The 15,141-nt window shown below is 54.2% G+C and overlaps 1 protein-coding gene and 2 pseudogenes across 1 annotated transcript; all 3 read left to right on the forward strand.

The window, feature by feature from the left end:
• Nucleotides 1-821: 821 nt before the first annotated feature.
• On the forward strand, nucleotides 822-1,769 carry LOC101574911 (olfactory receptor 2Z1-like). The gene has a single exon (XM_004647397.1). It carries the CDS (start codon nucleotides 822-824, stop codon nucleotides 1,767-1,769), a length of 948 nt encoding a protein of 315 aa, XP_004647454.1.
• A 1,194-nt stretch (nucleotides 1,770-2,963) lies between these two features.
• On the forward strand, nucleotides 2,964-3,749 carry LOC101575307 (annotated as a pseudogene).
• Nucleotides 3,750-11,212: 7,463 nt separating this feature from the next.
• On the forward strand, nucleotides 11,213-14,494 carry LOC111814383 (annotated as a pseudogene).
• Nucleotides 14,495-15,141: the final 647 nt, after the last annotated feature.

Consider the following 15,141-nt stretch of genomic DNA (forward strand, 5'->3'; position numbering starts at 1 on the left):
GCAGGAGTGACAGGCGTGTGGCCCCCTCGGAAGGGCAGGGTGGGGTGGGTCCCATCAGCCGGGCTGCTTTGCCCTGTTTTGAGACTGTCTCTATGGTCCAAGCTGGCTTTGAGCCTTCGATGTGCCCCTCTCCCGGCCTCCCCTCGAGATCAGTGGATTGGCTTACCATCTGGGGCAGCCTCCCTGGTGCAGCCGCTTCAGACTGGTTCTGACCACACTCCCTAGGAGCTCTGGGCACAGCTTGCATCATCACAGTTTTGTGGGTGCTTGTACTTTTTCTCTTGAGAAGCATCTGTTCCCAACACTCACCCATTTTTTTACTGACTTACCTGCTCTTTTTTGGAGGGGGACTGCCTGTCCTCTTGGGGTGAAGCTCCATCAGTCCTGTGTCAGGTCCATGTCTGCAAAGGTCTCTCCCTGGCAGCCATCTCTTCACCTAGCTGCGTCCTCCACCATGCGTGCAGCCCTCCAAAGCTTAGTGCGCTCCCCATCAGCAATTCTCACCTTTCCTCCCCAGCTGTGCTTCTCCTTCCTCACCTGTGAATCCGGAAACAGCCTTCCTGCTCCTGGATGGAGCCTCCTGAGTAGCCTCTCTGCTGTCCCATCCTGGGCAGGGACCTGCGAGTCCGGCTCTGCCTGCGCTTCCGACGTGGACAGCAACAGCCACACGAACGACGGGCCCTGAGCCCTCCTGTCACCTCCTCTGCCTAGAGGGGCGGCTCTGAAGCCAGCGCAGCTGGCATGCAGGCAGAAGCACCCCGCTGAGACCCTCGCTGGCCAGGAACCCCGTCCTTCCCGCAGGTGACAGGGATCCCTGGAGGATGGGGAAGGAAAACCAGTCCACCACCTCAGACTTCACCCTCATGGGACTCTTCGGCCACACGGGGCCGCACCTGGTCCTGTTTGCCCTGGTGACCACCACGTTTGCCACAGGGCTGCTGGCCAACACCGTGCTGCTGGTGCTGACCTGGGTGGACCCCCGGCTGCGCACGCCCATGTACTTCCTGCTGGGCCACCTCGCCCTGCTGGACCTCGGCTTCCCGCTGGTCACCATCCCCAAGATGCTGGCTGACTTCCTGCGGGGGGACAGCACCATCTCCTTCGCGGGCTGCGCGGCCCAGATGTTCCTGCTCATGCTGCTGGGCGTCTCCGAGGGCGTCCTGCTGGCCCTCATGTCCTACGACCGCTACGTGGCTGTGTGCCATCCGCTGCACTACCCGGTGCTCATGCGGCGCCCTGTGTGCCTGCGCATAGTGGTTGCATCCTGGCTCTCAGGCGCGCTGGTGGCTTCGGTGCAGACCTCCGTCATCCTGCGCTTCCCGTTCTGCGCCTCGCGTGCCCTGGCCCACTTCATCTGCGAGCTGCCCGCCCTGCTGCGCCTGGCCTGCGCCCCCGGGGTGGCCGCCTACGAGCTGGCGCTGTCCGTCTCTGGGGTGCTGATCCTGCTCCTGCCCCTGGCGCTCATCGCCGCCTCCTACAGCCTGGTGCTAGGCGCCGTGCTCCGCATGCGCACGGCCCAGGCGCGGCGCAAGGCCCTGGCCACCTGCTCCTCGCACGCCGCTGTGGTGGGGCTCTTCTACGGGGCGGCCGTGTTCATGTACATGGTGCCCAGCCCCTACCACCACCCGCACCAGGACCACGCAGTCGCCCTCTGCTACAGCCTGCTGACGCCCTCGCTCAACCCCCTCATCTACAGCCTCAGGAACAGGGAGGTACGTGCAGCGCTGGCCGCGGCCACCCGCAGAACCGGCTGCAGGTTGCGGAAGTGACAGTAGGGGACCCTGGCTGGCTAAGGACCCTCTCAGACCAGGAAGGCAAGAGAATCTTCTACTCTGTAAATAAGAGGCCAACGAGGGCCGGCCCACCACTGCAGCTAGAGCGTCTCCCTGGCTCATAAGGCCCTGTGTCTGTCTGACCATAAGCACTGTAGCACTAATAACGACACTGGCGTCCCGAGCGCACGCTGGTTGGGCATCGGCTGCGATGAAAATTCCTCTTGCGCCTCTGCTGCTCTCAGCATTTTGCAGGCGAGTGGAAAAGTTGTGCTTGGTTTTACTCACCTGCAGGATTAAGCCAAAATGACTTGGATGTTTCCTGCCTTTCCACTGGACTTTGGCCCCTAGAACTCCCAAATCCAATAGCATCCCTGAACGCACAATGAACAAACCCGAAACCTAAAACAGAAATGGACTCAGGAGGCTGAGGCAGGAGGGTCCCAGATCCAAAGCCAACACAGGCAAATAGAGTGGTAACAAGAGCTGAGGTGCAGCTGGTGGGGGAGGTGGAGGGAGGAGCGTCCCGGCATGTGAAGGCCCTGGGCTCATCCCCAGCACACAAAGGGGGAGAGAGAGAGAGAGAGCCTCAGAAAAACCAGACCAGATCAGAAAGAAGGCAGAACCATGAAGCAGATGTGGGGAGAAGGCTAATGCCTGGCCGTGCAGGGGCCTCGGTGAGTCCTCACGCCGCTTCTCTTGGTTTGAAATATTTCTTTTTTTTTTTTTTTCCAGAACTGGGGATGGAACTCAGGCCCTTGTGCTTGCCAGGGAAGCGCTTATTCTATTTGGCCATCTCCCCAGCCCTGAAATATTTCAAACTGCAAAAATAATCAAAAGCACTAGTGTCACAGAGGTGTGTGGTCAGAGGCGTGCTTTCATTATAGGGACTCGATGTCAACTAGACTTGAAGGGACTTCTCATAGTCAAACCACCCATCTGTGCGTCCATCAGATGACCAGGTAAAGAAATGTTATGCTGAGCAGCGTGTGGTGCATGCCTGGCCTCCAGCACTCAGGAGCCTGAGGCAAGAGGGTTGTTTCAAGTCTCAGACCACCCTAAGCTCAAGGCCAACCTGAGCGCACAGCCAGACCCTGACTCAAAGAGACAGAGAAAGGGCTCCCAGATAGCTCAGCAGACTAAAGGATCTGCTCAGGCAAGCGCAGGGGAGCGGGGTTCGAGCCCTATGCCATGCAGGCTCCGCTGCCAGGTTGCACTGAGACCGCGCATGATGGCGTGCACTGTAATCTCAGCGCTTGGAAGGCTGAAAACAGACCACCTCCACCACCGCCGCCGCCCCCACCCACACCCCCACTGCCACTGCCGCCCCCACGAGCACCTCTGCTGCTGCCTTCCTGGGGGCCTTCACCACCTTTGTATCATCTAGGGCCTCCCCTCTGGGAAAAAGCAGTCCAGAGTTTGTTTCACGGGCCTGGGGCGCAGGCATGGCAGATAGCGCCAGCGGCGGGGAACGGGGGCAGGGGGGCAAGGAGCAGCAGGCCAGGCCTCGGCGGGCAGGGGTGGCGGCCCTATTAACCCAGCCAACCTTCCTCCTGGCCACCGCCAGCTCATCGCTGTTGTCATCATAGAGCAGCTGGAGAGCAGGGGCCTGTTTGACAGCTTCCGCAGGGACTGCCTGGCCAATGCGGACACCAAGCCAGCTTACCAAAACTTGAAGCAGAAAGTGGATAATTTTGTGTTGGCACATCTGGACAAGCAAGAATGGAATCCTACAATGAACAAAAACCAATTGCGAAGTGGTCTGAGACGGAGTGGGGTTCAGTCAGGGATGTTGGAAGCGGGAGTGGACAGGATTATGTCTCAGGTGGTGGATCCAAAACTCAACCACATCTTCAGGCCGCAGATAGAACGAGCAATCCATGAGTTCCTGGAAGCCAAGAAAAAGGAAGCTGTGCCAGCACCCCCTCCAGAGCCTGACAGCCAGGGACCCCTGCTCTGTCCCAAGATACTTCCTAAGGTCTGACACCTTTTGAAAGCTCCATTTAATTCATGGTGAAGAAATGGATTCCTGTTACTTAAGGATCACCACCGATGGACTTCAAGGTCTCTGCTTTGACCGTGCTGCAGGGTCCAGATGGACCAGGGAGCAATCTGGCAGGGAGAAGGTTGTTCATGCAGCCCTGAGCTGTGCCACGGCTTGACCAGCTCATCCAGGGGTGTGACATGCAGTAGCCACTACAGAATGGTAAACGCCATAGCAACCTACCATGGTCCTGAAACAAACTTTCACACTTGAACATGGAGACTGCGCATGGGTTTTAGAGTCTGCAGTCTGGGATCCACAGAAGCTGTAATGAAGAACCTAGTCTGAAAGACAACTTCAGAGAATAAGGACAGTACACTCACCTGGGAGGAGGTGTTTGACAGTGCTTACTTGTCACTGTATCAGCAAGTGACATGGATAGCCTTATCATTGTTGTGACCTTCTTGGGCATGAATCCTCTAGTCAGCTTCCTTTCCCGTGTCAGAGGTGACAAAACATGCAACTGGTGAGTGACAAGGAAGCCAGACAATAGGTGTAACCACTTTCTGCCTCTGGCAAGTCTTAGAAGTTTCCTGTTCTCATGGTTGCATTTTTTTTTAGGAAAGTGAATGATCAATAAATGATGTTTTGTAATAAAATCATTTGATGCACCAAAAAAAGGCTGAAAACAGGAGGATCACTATGAGTTCAATATGTGCAGTGAGACCCTATAGACCCTGTGCTAAATACATTTTTTTTAAAAAGACAAAAAAAAAAAAAAGAAGGGCAGTATTTGATTTTTTTTTTTTTTTCAGAACCGGGGATTGAACTCAGGCCCTTGCGCTTGCCAGGGAAGCGCTTATTCCACTGAGCCATCTCCCCGGCCCCAGAAGGGCAGTTTTGAGTACAAGGCAGTACTACTCTGCCATGAAGAAGGGCAGGCTCTAGTCATCTGCGGGGAAATGGGTGCGGCTGGAGCCTGCAGTATTCAGAGGAAGAAATCAGACACACAAGCTTAGATTTCACGCACTCTCACTTATATGCAGAAGCCAAAGTACAAGGAAGAGCAAAGGAAAAGATATGCAGTAAGAAACACGGAGACCTTCCCTGAGAAGAAAGAGGAGGAGAGTGGGAGGGAGGGCAGGAAGGGGTGAAAAGCAAGACGTGGCCCGCGCATGGCCTGCTCCGCACAAGGACTGCGACCCTTACATATTGCAAGCATGCACTGATAGAAGTTTTAAAATAAATATATAAAGCTGCCTGTGGTGGGCACCCCTGTGATCCCCTGCTACTGTGACCCCAGCCCTCGGGAGATGAGGCAGGAGGCTCACTGCGAGTCCGGGACCAGCCTGCGCTACAAAGTGAGCTCAAGGCCAGCCTGACCTGGATAGAGACCCTGTCTCAAAAAGACGATAAATAAATAAAATATAAGGGTCCTTTCAAGCATATATTACTACATCTATTGCACGTAACAAAACCAGGAATAAATAGCACGGCTGGGTGTACAGCTCTGCACGGAGAGCAGGCAGGGGTCCTGGGCGCTTCTCGGCTAGGTAAGAGCCAGAGGGGCAAAGGCGGCGTGGGCCGGCTGACCTCCGCCCAGCGCGAGTCCGGGTGTCCTGCAGGGGGCGACTGTGGGGCGGAGCTGAAAGCCCGGCCTGAGGATGTGGCCTTGTTTTCAGCTTTCAGGAGGGTTTCCCGGTCCGGCCGCCAGGGGGCGCGAGTGCCTCGCAGCCCGCGGAGTGCAGCTGCCCTTCCTCCCACCACCAGGCTCCAGGGCGGCCAAAGACTTTTCAGATGCCGAGCTCATCTTATTTGTCTCTGTCTGTCTGTCTGTCTGTCTGTCTGTCTGTCTGTCTGTCGATGTCTATGTTTTGTCTCACTTTTGTATTGCTCAGGCTGAAATCCTTGGGCTCAGGCAATACTCCTGCCCCAGCCTCCCAAGCCTATGGGCACTCACCCCGGTGCCCGGCTTCCCCCCCGCCTTTCCAGACAGGGTATCCCTAAGTAGCTAAATTACCCAGGCAGTGCTTGAACTTAGGTTCCACCAGCCTCAGCCTCCTGCCTGAGCTCCGCTTGGGACGGCCTCAGCGTCCAAGGGAGGCTGAAGGGGGTCACAGGACAAGGGACAGGGTGGACGCAAGAGTCTAGCACAAGTGACCCCTGCAGGCCCCTGAGGGTACCCTGTTAATTCTCAGCGCACTGATCTAAGAAAGTGTTCATCCCCGCAGGAGCCCAGAGCCCAGAGCTCTTCTTATGTTCCTGAGACTGGGCATGGTGGCTTGCGCTATGATCCCAGTTCTTGGAAGGCTGAACACAGACAGATCACTGAGTCTGATCTACCTAGTGAGACCCTTTACACCCTGTACTAAGATACAAAAAAAGAAAAAGGTTCCCTGGTCACACCTCCCAGTATGCCCCAGTGGGAAACCAGGTGTGGTGGCCTCCACCCAAAGTCCCCGCTACTCAGGAGGCTGAGGCAGGAGAATCTCTTGAGCGCAGGAGGCCAGGCCCGGCAACACAGTAGACCCAGCCTAGGAGTCAGGGTATGTGTGTAGAATGCATGAAGGAGCGTATACTATGCAGTACTCTATATTTCTGAGATGACATCAACCATTACGGAGACTCAGTGCCAACTAGGCTTGAGGGAACTTCTCATATCCAAACTACCCAATCCAGTTGTGGGAGTGAAATCGGCTCAGACTTCTGTCCGCACTCACCAGAGCCCAGCCAGGCCAAAGCAAGCCCGGGTTTGCAGCTGGGCAAAGCCAGGCCCAGGCGGAGCGGGGGAGGGACTACATCCTGGGGGGAGCAGGAGCACACACACGTGTGAACACACACGGGGCAACGCCACGGGGTACCCACTGCAGACGGGGTGAAAATAATAAGCAAGTGCTATAAGGGACCAGGGAGGCTGAGGAGGTTGCCCCGGGCCCTTAGGGGGCCCATTGTATGTGGTGGGGATGTGGGAGGCACAGGGGCTCCCATCAGGGACAGAGCCAAAGAAGAGTACAAGGAGCCTGAGGCCTAATGGGTCCCAAGTCCGGGCAAGGGGACCCAGCCCAAGGACTGGGGCAGGAGAGGCTTGGGCTGCACAGCGGAGCCTGGACTGCACCTCCCGGGGCCTCGTCCAGATCCAAGCAAGAAAACCAGAGAAGCGGGCCCCGGGCAGGAGTGCCCAGCACCTGCACCCTACCCCTGCCCCGCGGCGCCCCCCGTCCCCCCAGGGACTCAGGCTGATAGCGTACATCCCTAGTGCCGCCGTCCCCCACCCACACTGAGCTCCTGCGCCCCCAAATCAAAGAATGAATTCTGAGGACCCACGGAGGCTAAGAGCAGGAAACACCTGTGGAGTGAGACAGCTCCCGGGCCATGGAAGGACCCAAGCAAGGTGCCCACAAGCCAGCTCCAGATAGCCTGTGACTTTCTGCCTAACCTCGCTGTCAATGACACCAGCACCTTGGGAGGCTGAGGCAGGAGGAGCCAAATGCCAGCACACCCGGGGCCACTCAAGGACTTAGCAAAACTATGTCTGAAAACAAAAAAAAAAAAAAACAAGTGACAAGGCCTGGGAAGCAGCTCAGTTTGGGGTGCACCCAGGCACTGACTGGGGACAGAAAGCGCCTGGGAGCAAGACGCAGCCCCCAGGCGGCAGACTCCCTCGGGCCTTCCGCGACCCCCACAGGTTGGCACCTGGGGAGCCGGGCGCAGATGCAGAGGTGCTCAGCAGAGCGGGCAGCAAGGGGCACAGGCGGCCGGGGCAGGAAGTAGGCGGGAGGCTCCCGCGGGGACCTCGAGGAGCACAGTGACCCTGCCGGGGAGGGAAGCCGCCCACCGGGCACACTAGGGCACTGACTGGGGGCTGGGGCTGGACATCGCCACCCCACCTTCCCAGGGTGCTGGGTGGCGTGCAAGGCCCCGTGCCCCACTTCCTGTTCCAAACTCTTGGCTGAGGCAGGACGCGGAGAGGCGCACCTGGCCGGCCGGTGCTCCAGTGCTTCGTCTTGTCCTTGCCTCACAGGGGACAAAGCCCAGGGTGTGCGCGCGTGAGTGTGTGCATGTTCATGACACTTCAGACATCAAGAAAACACAGAAGCCGGGCATGGCGGCAGATGCCTGTCATCCCAACACCAGGAGGCTGAGGCAAGAGGATCGTTTCAAGTTTGAGGCCAGCCTGGTTACAGTGCGCTCAAGGCCAACCTGAACTAGGTAGGGAGACCCTGTCTTAAAAAACAAGAGAAAAAGCGAAAGAAATCACAGAAGACAAGCTGTGCTCCCTGTGTCAGACACCTTGTTTTGTGTCCCCTCGCCCTCACCACGTCCATTTCTGCCTGTGTCTGTGGCCTCAGTCCCCTCATTGGTGGCCTCCTGTCACTTGGGTCCCACCTGCCCGTGCCCCCGCTGGTGTCCCTCTCTCCATGGCTCTGGCCCCCTCCCTTTGTGTCCACCCTCTTGTCCAGCACGGGTCATCCCTACACATCCCTGTCCCCACATCGGCGAGAGGGCCCCAAATCCTCCCCTCTGGAGCACGCAGCCCTCCGCCCAAAGCAGCACAGCGCATGCTGGGCGCCAGTGTCACTGCAGGCAGGCGTGGGCGTCCCCGAGGTGCCCTTGAGGGAGGGCGTACCCTTTAGAGGACGTCCCAAGCCAGCAGGACTGGCATCCCCAGAGGCGCTGGCTCTGTCCCCCTCAGACGTGAAGGACAGTGGTAGGGCCGCACTGTGCGCTGCTGAGCTCTGCGTGAGAGGATCCCGGTGCGTCACTCTGCAATTACTGCGTTCTACCTGGGATTACACTTCTGAGCCTTCCCCAGTGCTGTTTTGTTTTTGGTTTTTATAGTTTATGGTTTACCTTTATTTTTTATTATAATTTTCTTTTATTAAGAAAAACAAAGACAAACACAGGAACAGGGTAACATACAACAATACATATGTTATAGATTTTCAAAAAACAATAGCTGATTAATGATCGATATATTGTCTATTTTTATCATCAAATCTGTTGCTCAGATTAACAAAGTTAGGGAAGATTGGACATGTTGAATATTACCATATGCTTTCAAGAAATCTTAAATTTTTCTTCTTGTCTGTCTTTTTCTCTTATTACCTTTTTCTAAAGAATTTATTTTAAAAAGAGTATATTAATAATTGATATGACGGGGGCCGGGCAGATGGCTCAGTAGGATAAGCGCTTGACTGGCAAACACAAGGATCTGAGTTCAATCCCCAGTTCCGCAAAAAAAAATTGATATGACATTACAAACAGTACACATTTAGAAGACCAAGATGACAGGTATTTAAAGAATGGTGAATGGTTTTGTATTACACACTGCTGTCCTCAACACAGTTGCTTAGTTCACAGTTATCAGCATACAGAGTTAGTCAAGGTGAGAAGTCCGCACATTAACTGGTATTTTTTTAAAAAACTGAAGGAGATTCTTAGCACAATCATCTCAGCCACCTTATATATATTTTGTATCAAAGATCTAAACATTAAAGCAGAAAACACTAAATCTCCTGGAAGAGAAAGTAGGTGGAAATCTTGAAGACACGGGGGTAGGCAAAGAGTTCATGGACAAAAATCAAACGGAACAGGAAATACTTCAAAGAATCAACAACTGGGACCTGTTCTTACTGAGAACTTTCTGCACGTCAAAAGAAGTTACCAACAGAGTTAAAAGACAACCCACAGACTGGGAAAAATCTTAACTAGTAAGCACTCAGACGAAGATCTTCTATCTAGAATATATGAAGAACTAAAAACAATTAGAGATCCAAAATGTAAAGACAATCAAAAAATAGGCATCTGAAATGAACGCACACTTCTTAGAGGACGAAATGCAAGAGGCAAATAAATACATGAACAAATGCTCCACATCACTAACCATTCAAAAAATGCAAGTTAAAATAACACTGAGATACCATCTCACCCCAGAAAGAAAGGCTATCATAAAGAAATCACCCAACAACAAATGCTGGAGAGGCTGCCAGGAAAAAGGAACCCTTCTCCACTGCTGGTGGGAATGTAGACTGGTGCGACCATTATGGTACTGTTTTCAGGGGTTGTGTTTGGTGCTAGGAATGAACTCAAGGGTGAATGCTAAGCTACACACTATATATATATAATATATATAATATTAATATTTTATTTTAGTTTTAATTTTTTATTAATTTTAATGAGAAAGAGCTAGCAATGAGACAGTTTCAAAACAGGTTAGTAGGACAGTTACAATAATTAATATATTGCAAGGGCCGGCCAAATAGCTCAGCAGATTAAAGTGCCTGCTTAGGCAGACGCAGGGGCTTGGGGTTCAAGCCCCAGGCCTGCCGTGCTGGCCCCGCCCCCAGGACACACTGAGACAGCAATTGCGACTGGGCATGGTGGAGTGTGCCTGTAATCCCAGCTCTTGGAAGGCTATTAAAAGGAGGATCACTGATTCAATCTATGCAGTGAGACCCTGTACACCATGGTACACCCTGTCCTAAATACCAAAAAATTAAAATTAAAAATTAAAAAATACATTGCATATTGTTGTCTTCATAGTAGTTATTTACAGTACAAGATGCAGACACGAGCTCTTGTCTAAGCAATATCAGTACAAATCTTTCTTCTCACTGAACTAAGAGAAAGCTGTATATCTATCCTATTTTATACATACATATATAACCATGAGGTATAAACAGTAAAGCCGTATTACTATGCTGAGCTGTAAAAGGCTCAAGTCAACAACTTCTGACAATTGCCAGCTCTGCTGATAACCCACAACTATTATGGACTATTGGATCATATTGGGATATTTTACTGAATTCAAGTACCTACAATATTTGAACTGGTGTCAACTATGAAAAGGTCCATAAAAGACCTCCAAATACAGCTTCTCTAACAGCAATGGAACACCCATTTCTGACAAAATAAAACCAAAAAAAGGGGGGGAATATAAATGAAAGACCATTTTTTTTAAATATTGAGAGAGGGCCTTGCTAAGCTGCCTGGGCAGGGCTCAAACCTGAGCTTATCATGCCTCAGCCTCCTGAGCAGCAGGCACGACAGGCCTGTGCACACCTTTTCATCTGTCCACAGAGGTCATGAGTGGCCAGCAACATCTCTGTCCCTGTGGCAGGCTGCTGACCCGACCCTTGTCATCTCCTCACAATCCTGTCACCACTTGGCTGCACTGAGGGTGCCCAGTAAGCACTTGATGAACTCTCATGGAGGGCGACAGCATGCAGGCTGTCTGGACTGAGGGGACAGGAAGGGGCTCCCATGGGGCAGAGGACCAGAGCAATCCATCTGGCAGGAGCCCCTCCCGTGGCCAGGGCTGCGGGTCAGGAAGGAGCTCCAGTGGGGCCGGGGCCAGTGCCAGGCCCCAGGGAGAAGGTGAAGCCCAAGGGCTGCAGGTTGGGGACACTTCTGGGGGTCCTGGGTGGAGTGGGAACACTAGAAGCCTCACCCGACCATGGGGGAGGAGGAGAGAAACCAGTTGGGTAACGGCTAGGTGATCCCAGAGGGAACTGGAGGAGGAGGAGAAGGGCAGCCAGACTGGTCCCGACGTCTCCGGGCGGCCCAGCGTGGGAGGAAAGGAGGCCTGGGTGTGGGGCGGAGGCGGTGTTAACTCCATGGTTTGGGTGTGCTCCCTGAAAGTACTGAGCCCACATGCACAGCTTGAGCTGAGTCAAGGCGGCCACAGTCCTGGGTCTCCCAGGTCCCCGAGCCACCCGTGTGCACCTGAACGGAACCGTCACACCACACCCACAAACACTGAAGTCATCCCAGGCCATGAAAAGTTTCTTGTGTCTCGTGTTTTCAGCTTTCTGAGAAGGTCTTGCCGAGTTCCTGAGCTGCTCAGGCTGGGCTTGAACTCAGCACCCTTCTGCTTCAGGCCCCACTGCCTGGGTCTCATGTGTGGCCCCCGCACCTAGCCCACAGTGAGCGGCTTTGAACAGGATTTGCACCCAATATTTATAACACCTGTTGCCATAGCTACCCATATTTTCGGTCTTAAAATTTTTGTTTTCTATTCTGAAAATGCAAACGACTCCACCTTGCGGTAAGCTGCACACACAGCTGCAGGTGTGTCGCAGACTGCCTGGTTCTCGTGGCCAGCCCTTCCTGGTGCGGCTTACTGGGGATGCCACTTCCTCCTTCATCTCCTCTGACCAGCATGGCAGTGTCCTGGTGGGGGGCTGGGCTTCTGCACACTCCCCTTCGCATCCCCTGTGTGTCACATCAGAGATTCTGCAGGATTCATCACACACTTCTCAGTAACACCAAAACCACATCGCCTGAACAATAAGAGCCACGCAAATCTTGAGTGAGTGGACCAGAAGCAGCCTTGGGCTCGGAGGGTAAAGAGCCCCAGCACCCGTGCCAGGGGTGCGACAGCCACGCCAACATGGCGACCCAGCCTGGTGCGCAGGAGGCCGGGCAGAGGTCCTCATCACCACCCAGGTTGCATTCGGCAGCTTGGAATCTTGAGTTCTACCTTCCCTTTATTGTTGATTAATTCTGACACTTCTTTGGAGAATTCTTTTTTTTTTTTTTTTAATGTATTTTAGTGCAGAGTCTACACAGTCTCACTACACAGATCGGACTCATAGTGAGCCTCCTGTTTTCAGCCTTCCAAGCACTGGGATTACAGACACATGGCACCACGCCAGCTCAGCATGCCTCGAGGGCAGGGCCAGCACGGACCCCAATCACTGTACCTGACTAAGCAGGAGCTTTCGTCCACTGAGCTATCTGACTGGCCCCTTCTTTGGAGGGTTCTTGGCCAGCCTGGGCCAGGTATTCCTAGACTCAACAGTAGGATGGCGTCTGGGTGCACGCTGACCTGACGTTAGAGCTGGCCAGCAGCGGGATGCCGTGGTTGCCCTTGACATCCAAGGACAGGTGTCATTTTCAGAGACAGAAAGAGGGTGCCGGGCTGGAGGGGGCTGGGTGGGTCGAAGAAGAAATTCTGTCCGAGAGGAAAGGAAGTGCAGACTCCTTGTATTCTGTGTTCTCCTCCGAGCAAGCTCTGAGTCAAGGATTCCAGCGTGGATGGTGCAGACAGGAGGTACCGTGGTGCCGAGATGGTGTGAGTTGGACCCCCAGAGAGGCACAAGCTGGAAACTTGGGCTTTGATATGTGATGTTCCCAGGTCGTGAGACTTTCAGGGGCAGAGCCAGGTGGACATGGTGGCTCCTGCCTGTGTTCCAGCACTCTGGGATGCTGAGGCAAGAGGACCACAAGCTCTGGCACAGCCAGAGTAATTTGAAGACTTAGCAAGGCCCTGTCTGAAGATAAAAAATAGAAAGGCCTGGGGATGTACCCTAGCATGAAGTCCCTGGGTTCACTGCCCAGTGTTGTGGAAAGAAAATACAAAGAGGCTTGCAGCTGCTCGGATGACCACGGGGTGCTGCCCTCCACAGCTCTCACGGGGCTCCCACACATTCACCTGCTACCATGTGCCTCCTTTCTTTGGGTACCAGCCTGTGACAGCCAACATCCTCAAACCTCTAGGACTGTGAACTGAATGATCCCCCTTCTTCTTACCTCCCCCAGATGGGGTAGGTTGTGATAACAATGGAAGATGGGGTGCAGGTTGGCAGCCCCTCTAGGGATCCCCAAGAGACTGCAGGCCACCCTCCAGGAGCACAGAAGCCAGAAGGTCACTCCTGGGGTTCTGACACCCAGCCCCTGCCCTTCTGTGGCCACCAGATCCAGGTGCAGAGGGACACAGAGGGCAGGGTGCAAGCAGTGGGCTGGGCATGCCTGGTCTGTCCAGGGAGGTTGAGGGGTGGGGGGTCAGCACCAAGGACAACACCCATCTTCTTCCCGTTGCCCCAGGGACCATGGAAGGGGTCAGCCTCACCCAGCCTAAGTGCCTCTTCCTTGCCTCTGCCAGGACCCTAGGCAACACGGCTCCTGCTCATCCTCCTCCTGAGAATTGCAGGGCCAGGGCAACTGCTCGTCATCCCGGCCATCACCACCAACTCCAACTGCACACACCCTGGACTCCTTCCTGGCCAACCTGGCCTTTGCGGATGGGAGCTTTGTCTCCACTATCAGCCCCAAAGCACTGTTTGACCCCATGCTGGGACACTGGGGCATCCCCTACACTGGCTGCCTCACCCACATGTTCTTCATTGGGTTTGCCATTACCGACAGCTTGCGACTCACTGCCATAGCCCAGGACCACCACAGGGCCACGGGCCAGGCCCTGAGCTGCTCTGTGGCCGTCATGCCTGAGCTGTGTGCCCACTGGTGGCCACCTTCAGGAACACCCCTGACACACACTACAATGCTGAACCGCCTGTCATTCTGCACCAACAGGGTCCTCCACTTCTGCCACGACCTCAGGTCCTGCTGATGCTGGGCTGCTCAGACACCGCCTGCAGCAGGGCCCCGGTCTACTCTGCAGGCGCACTGCCCTCCACACACACCCGTCATAGGCATCTTGGTCTCCTATGCACACTTCTTGGCCCCCATGCTGAGGATGCCATCAGCAGGAGGCAGGTGCAAGGCCATGTCCACCTGTGGCTCCCACCTGTCTGTGATGTCCTTATCCTATGGGACCCTCATCAGGGTGTATTTCAGCCTTGTGTCCCCCCACACGGCCCAGCAGGACACAGTGTTGGCAGTGATGTACACTGTGGTCACCCCCATGCTGAACTCCTCTATCTACAAGCTGTACAACAGTAATGCAAAAGGCAGCCTGTGGTGCCTGGCTCTCAAGAAGCCAGTTTTCTTGCAGTGACCACAGGCCAGGGGTCCAGGGTCCCGACAGACATCTGCCTGATATGAAGGCCCCGAACTTCGATGTACAGCTTTCAGTTCACTTAGGCTGTGTTCTGGCAACCGCTGTTTCAGGCACGTTCATCACAGCTCAGTCCCCATCTCCCCCAAGAGTGGGCTTCTCAGTGGGAGGTGCATGGGGGAGAGGAGGAGCTTGTCTGTGACCCCAGCTGCCCACCCCAGCTGGCCTGACCTCTGCGTCCCATCAGGTCAGTGGCATTAGCGCCTAAGATGGGGCCTGGGAGAGAACTGGGGCACACAAGCCTTTCAATCAGCCACAAACCACCAGCACCCAATTTCTCACCCATGGGAAAGCTGTCCCCCAGGAAACTGGGCCCCAGCACCAAAAGGTTGGGGACCACTGGGGTTTTGCAAGGGGAACAATACAATGCAGGACACATTTTATAAGATAATTTACAGTAGTCAACCAAAGAATCATATACAAAGAGAGTGCAGGAAATCTGCACTAAATCTCTTTAGCCCACACACTAAAGGAAAAAGAATCAAACTCTACCAAGAGACTCATAGATTTAATAACCAAACTCAGTAGCACAGAAGGGCACAAAGTCAGCACTCAGAAATCATTAGCATGTACAGAACTTTCGCTTT

The sequence above is a fragment of the Octodon degus genome, unplaced genomic scaffold, assembly GCF_000260255.1.
Source record: "Octodon degus isolate 3935 unplaced genomic scaffold, OctDeg1.0 scaffold00304, whole genome shotgun sequence".
Taxonomy (NCBI): Eukaryota; Metazoa; Chordata; class Mammalia; order Rodentia; family Octodontidae; genus Octodon; species Octodon degus.

Bases quoted from the DNA above. Each gene is read 5' to 3' on its own strand.
- LOC101574911 (XM_004647397.1), top strand. From the start codon at position 822: ATGGGGAAGGAAAACCAGTCCACCACCTCAGACTTCACCCTCATGGGA.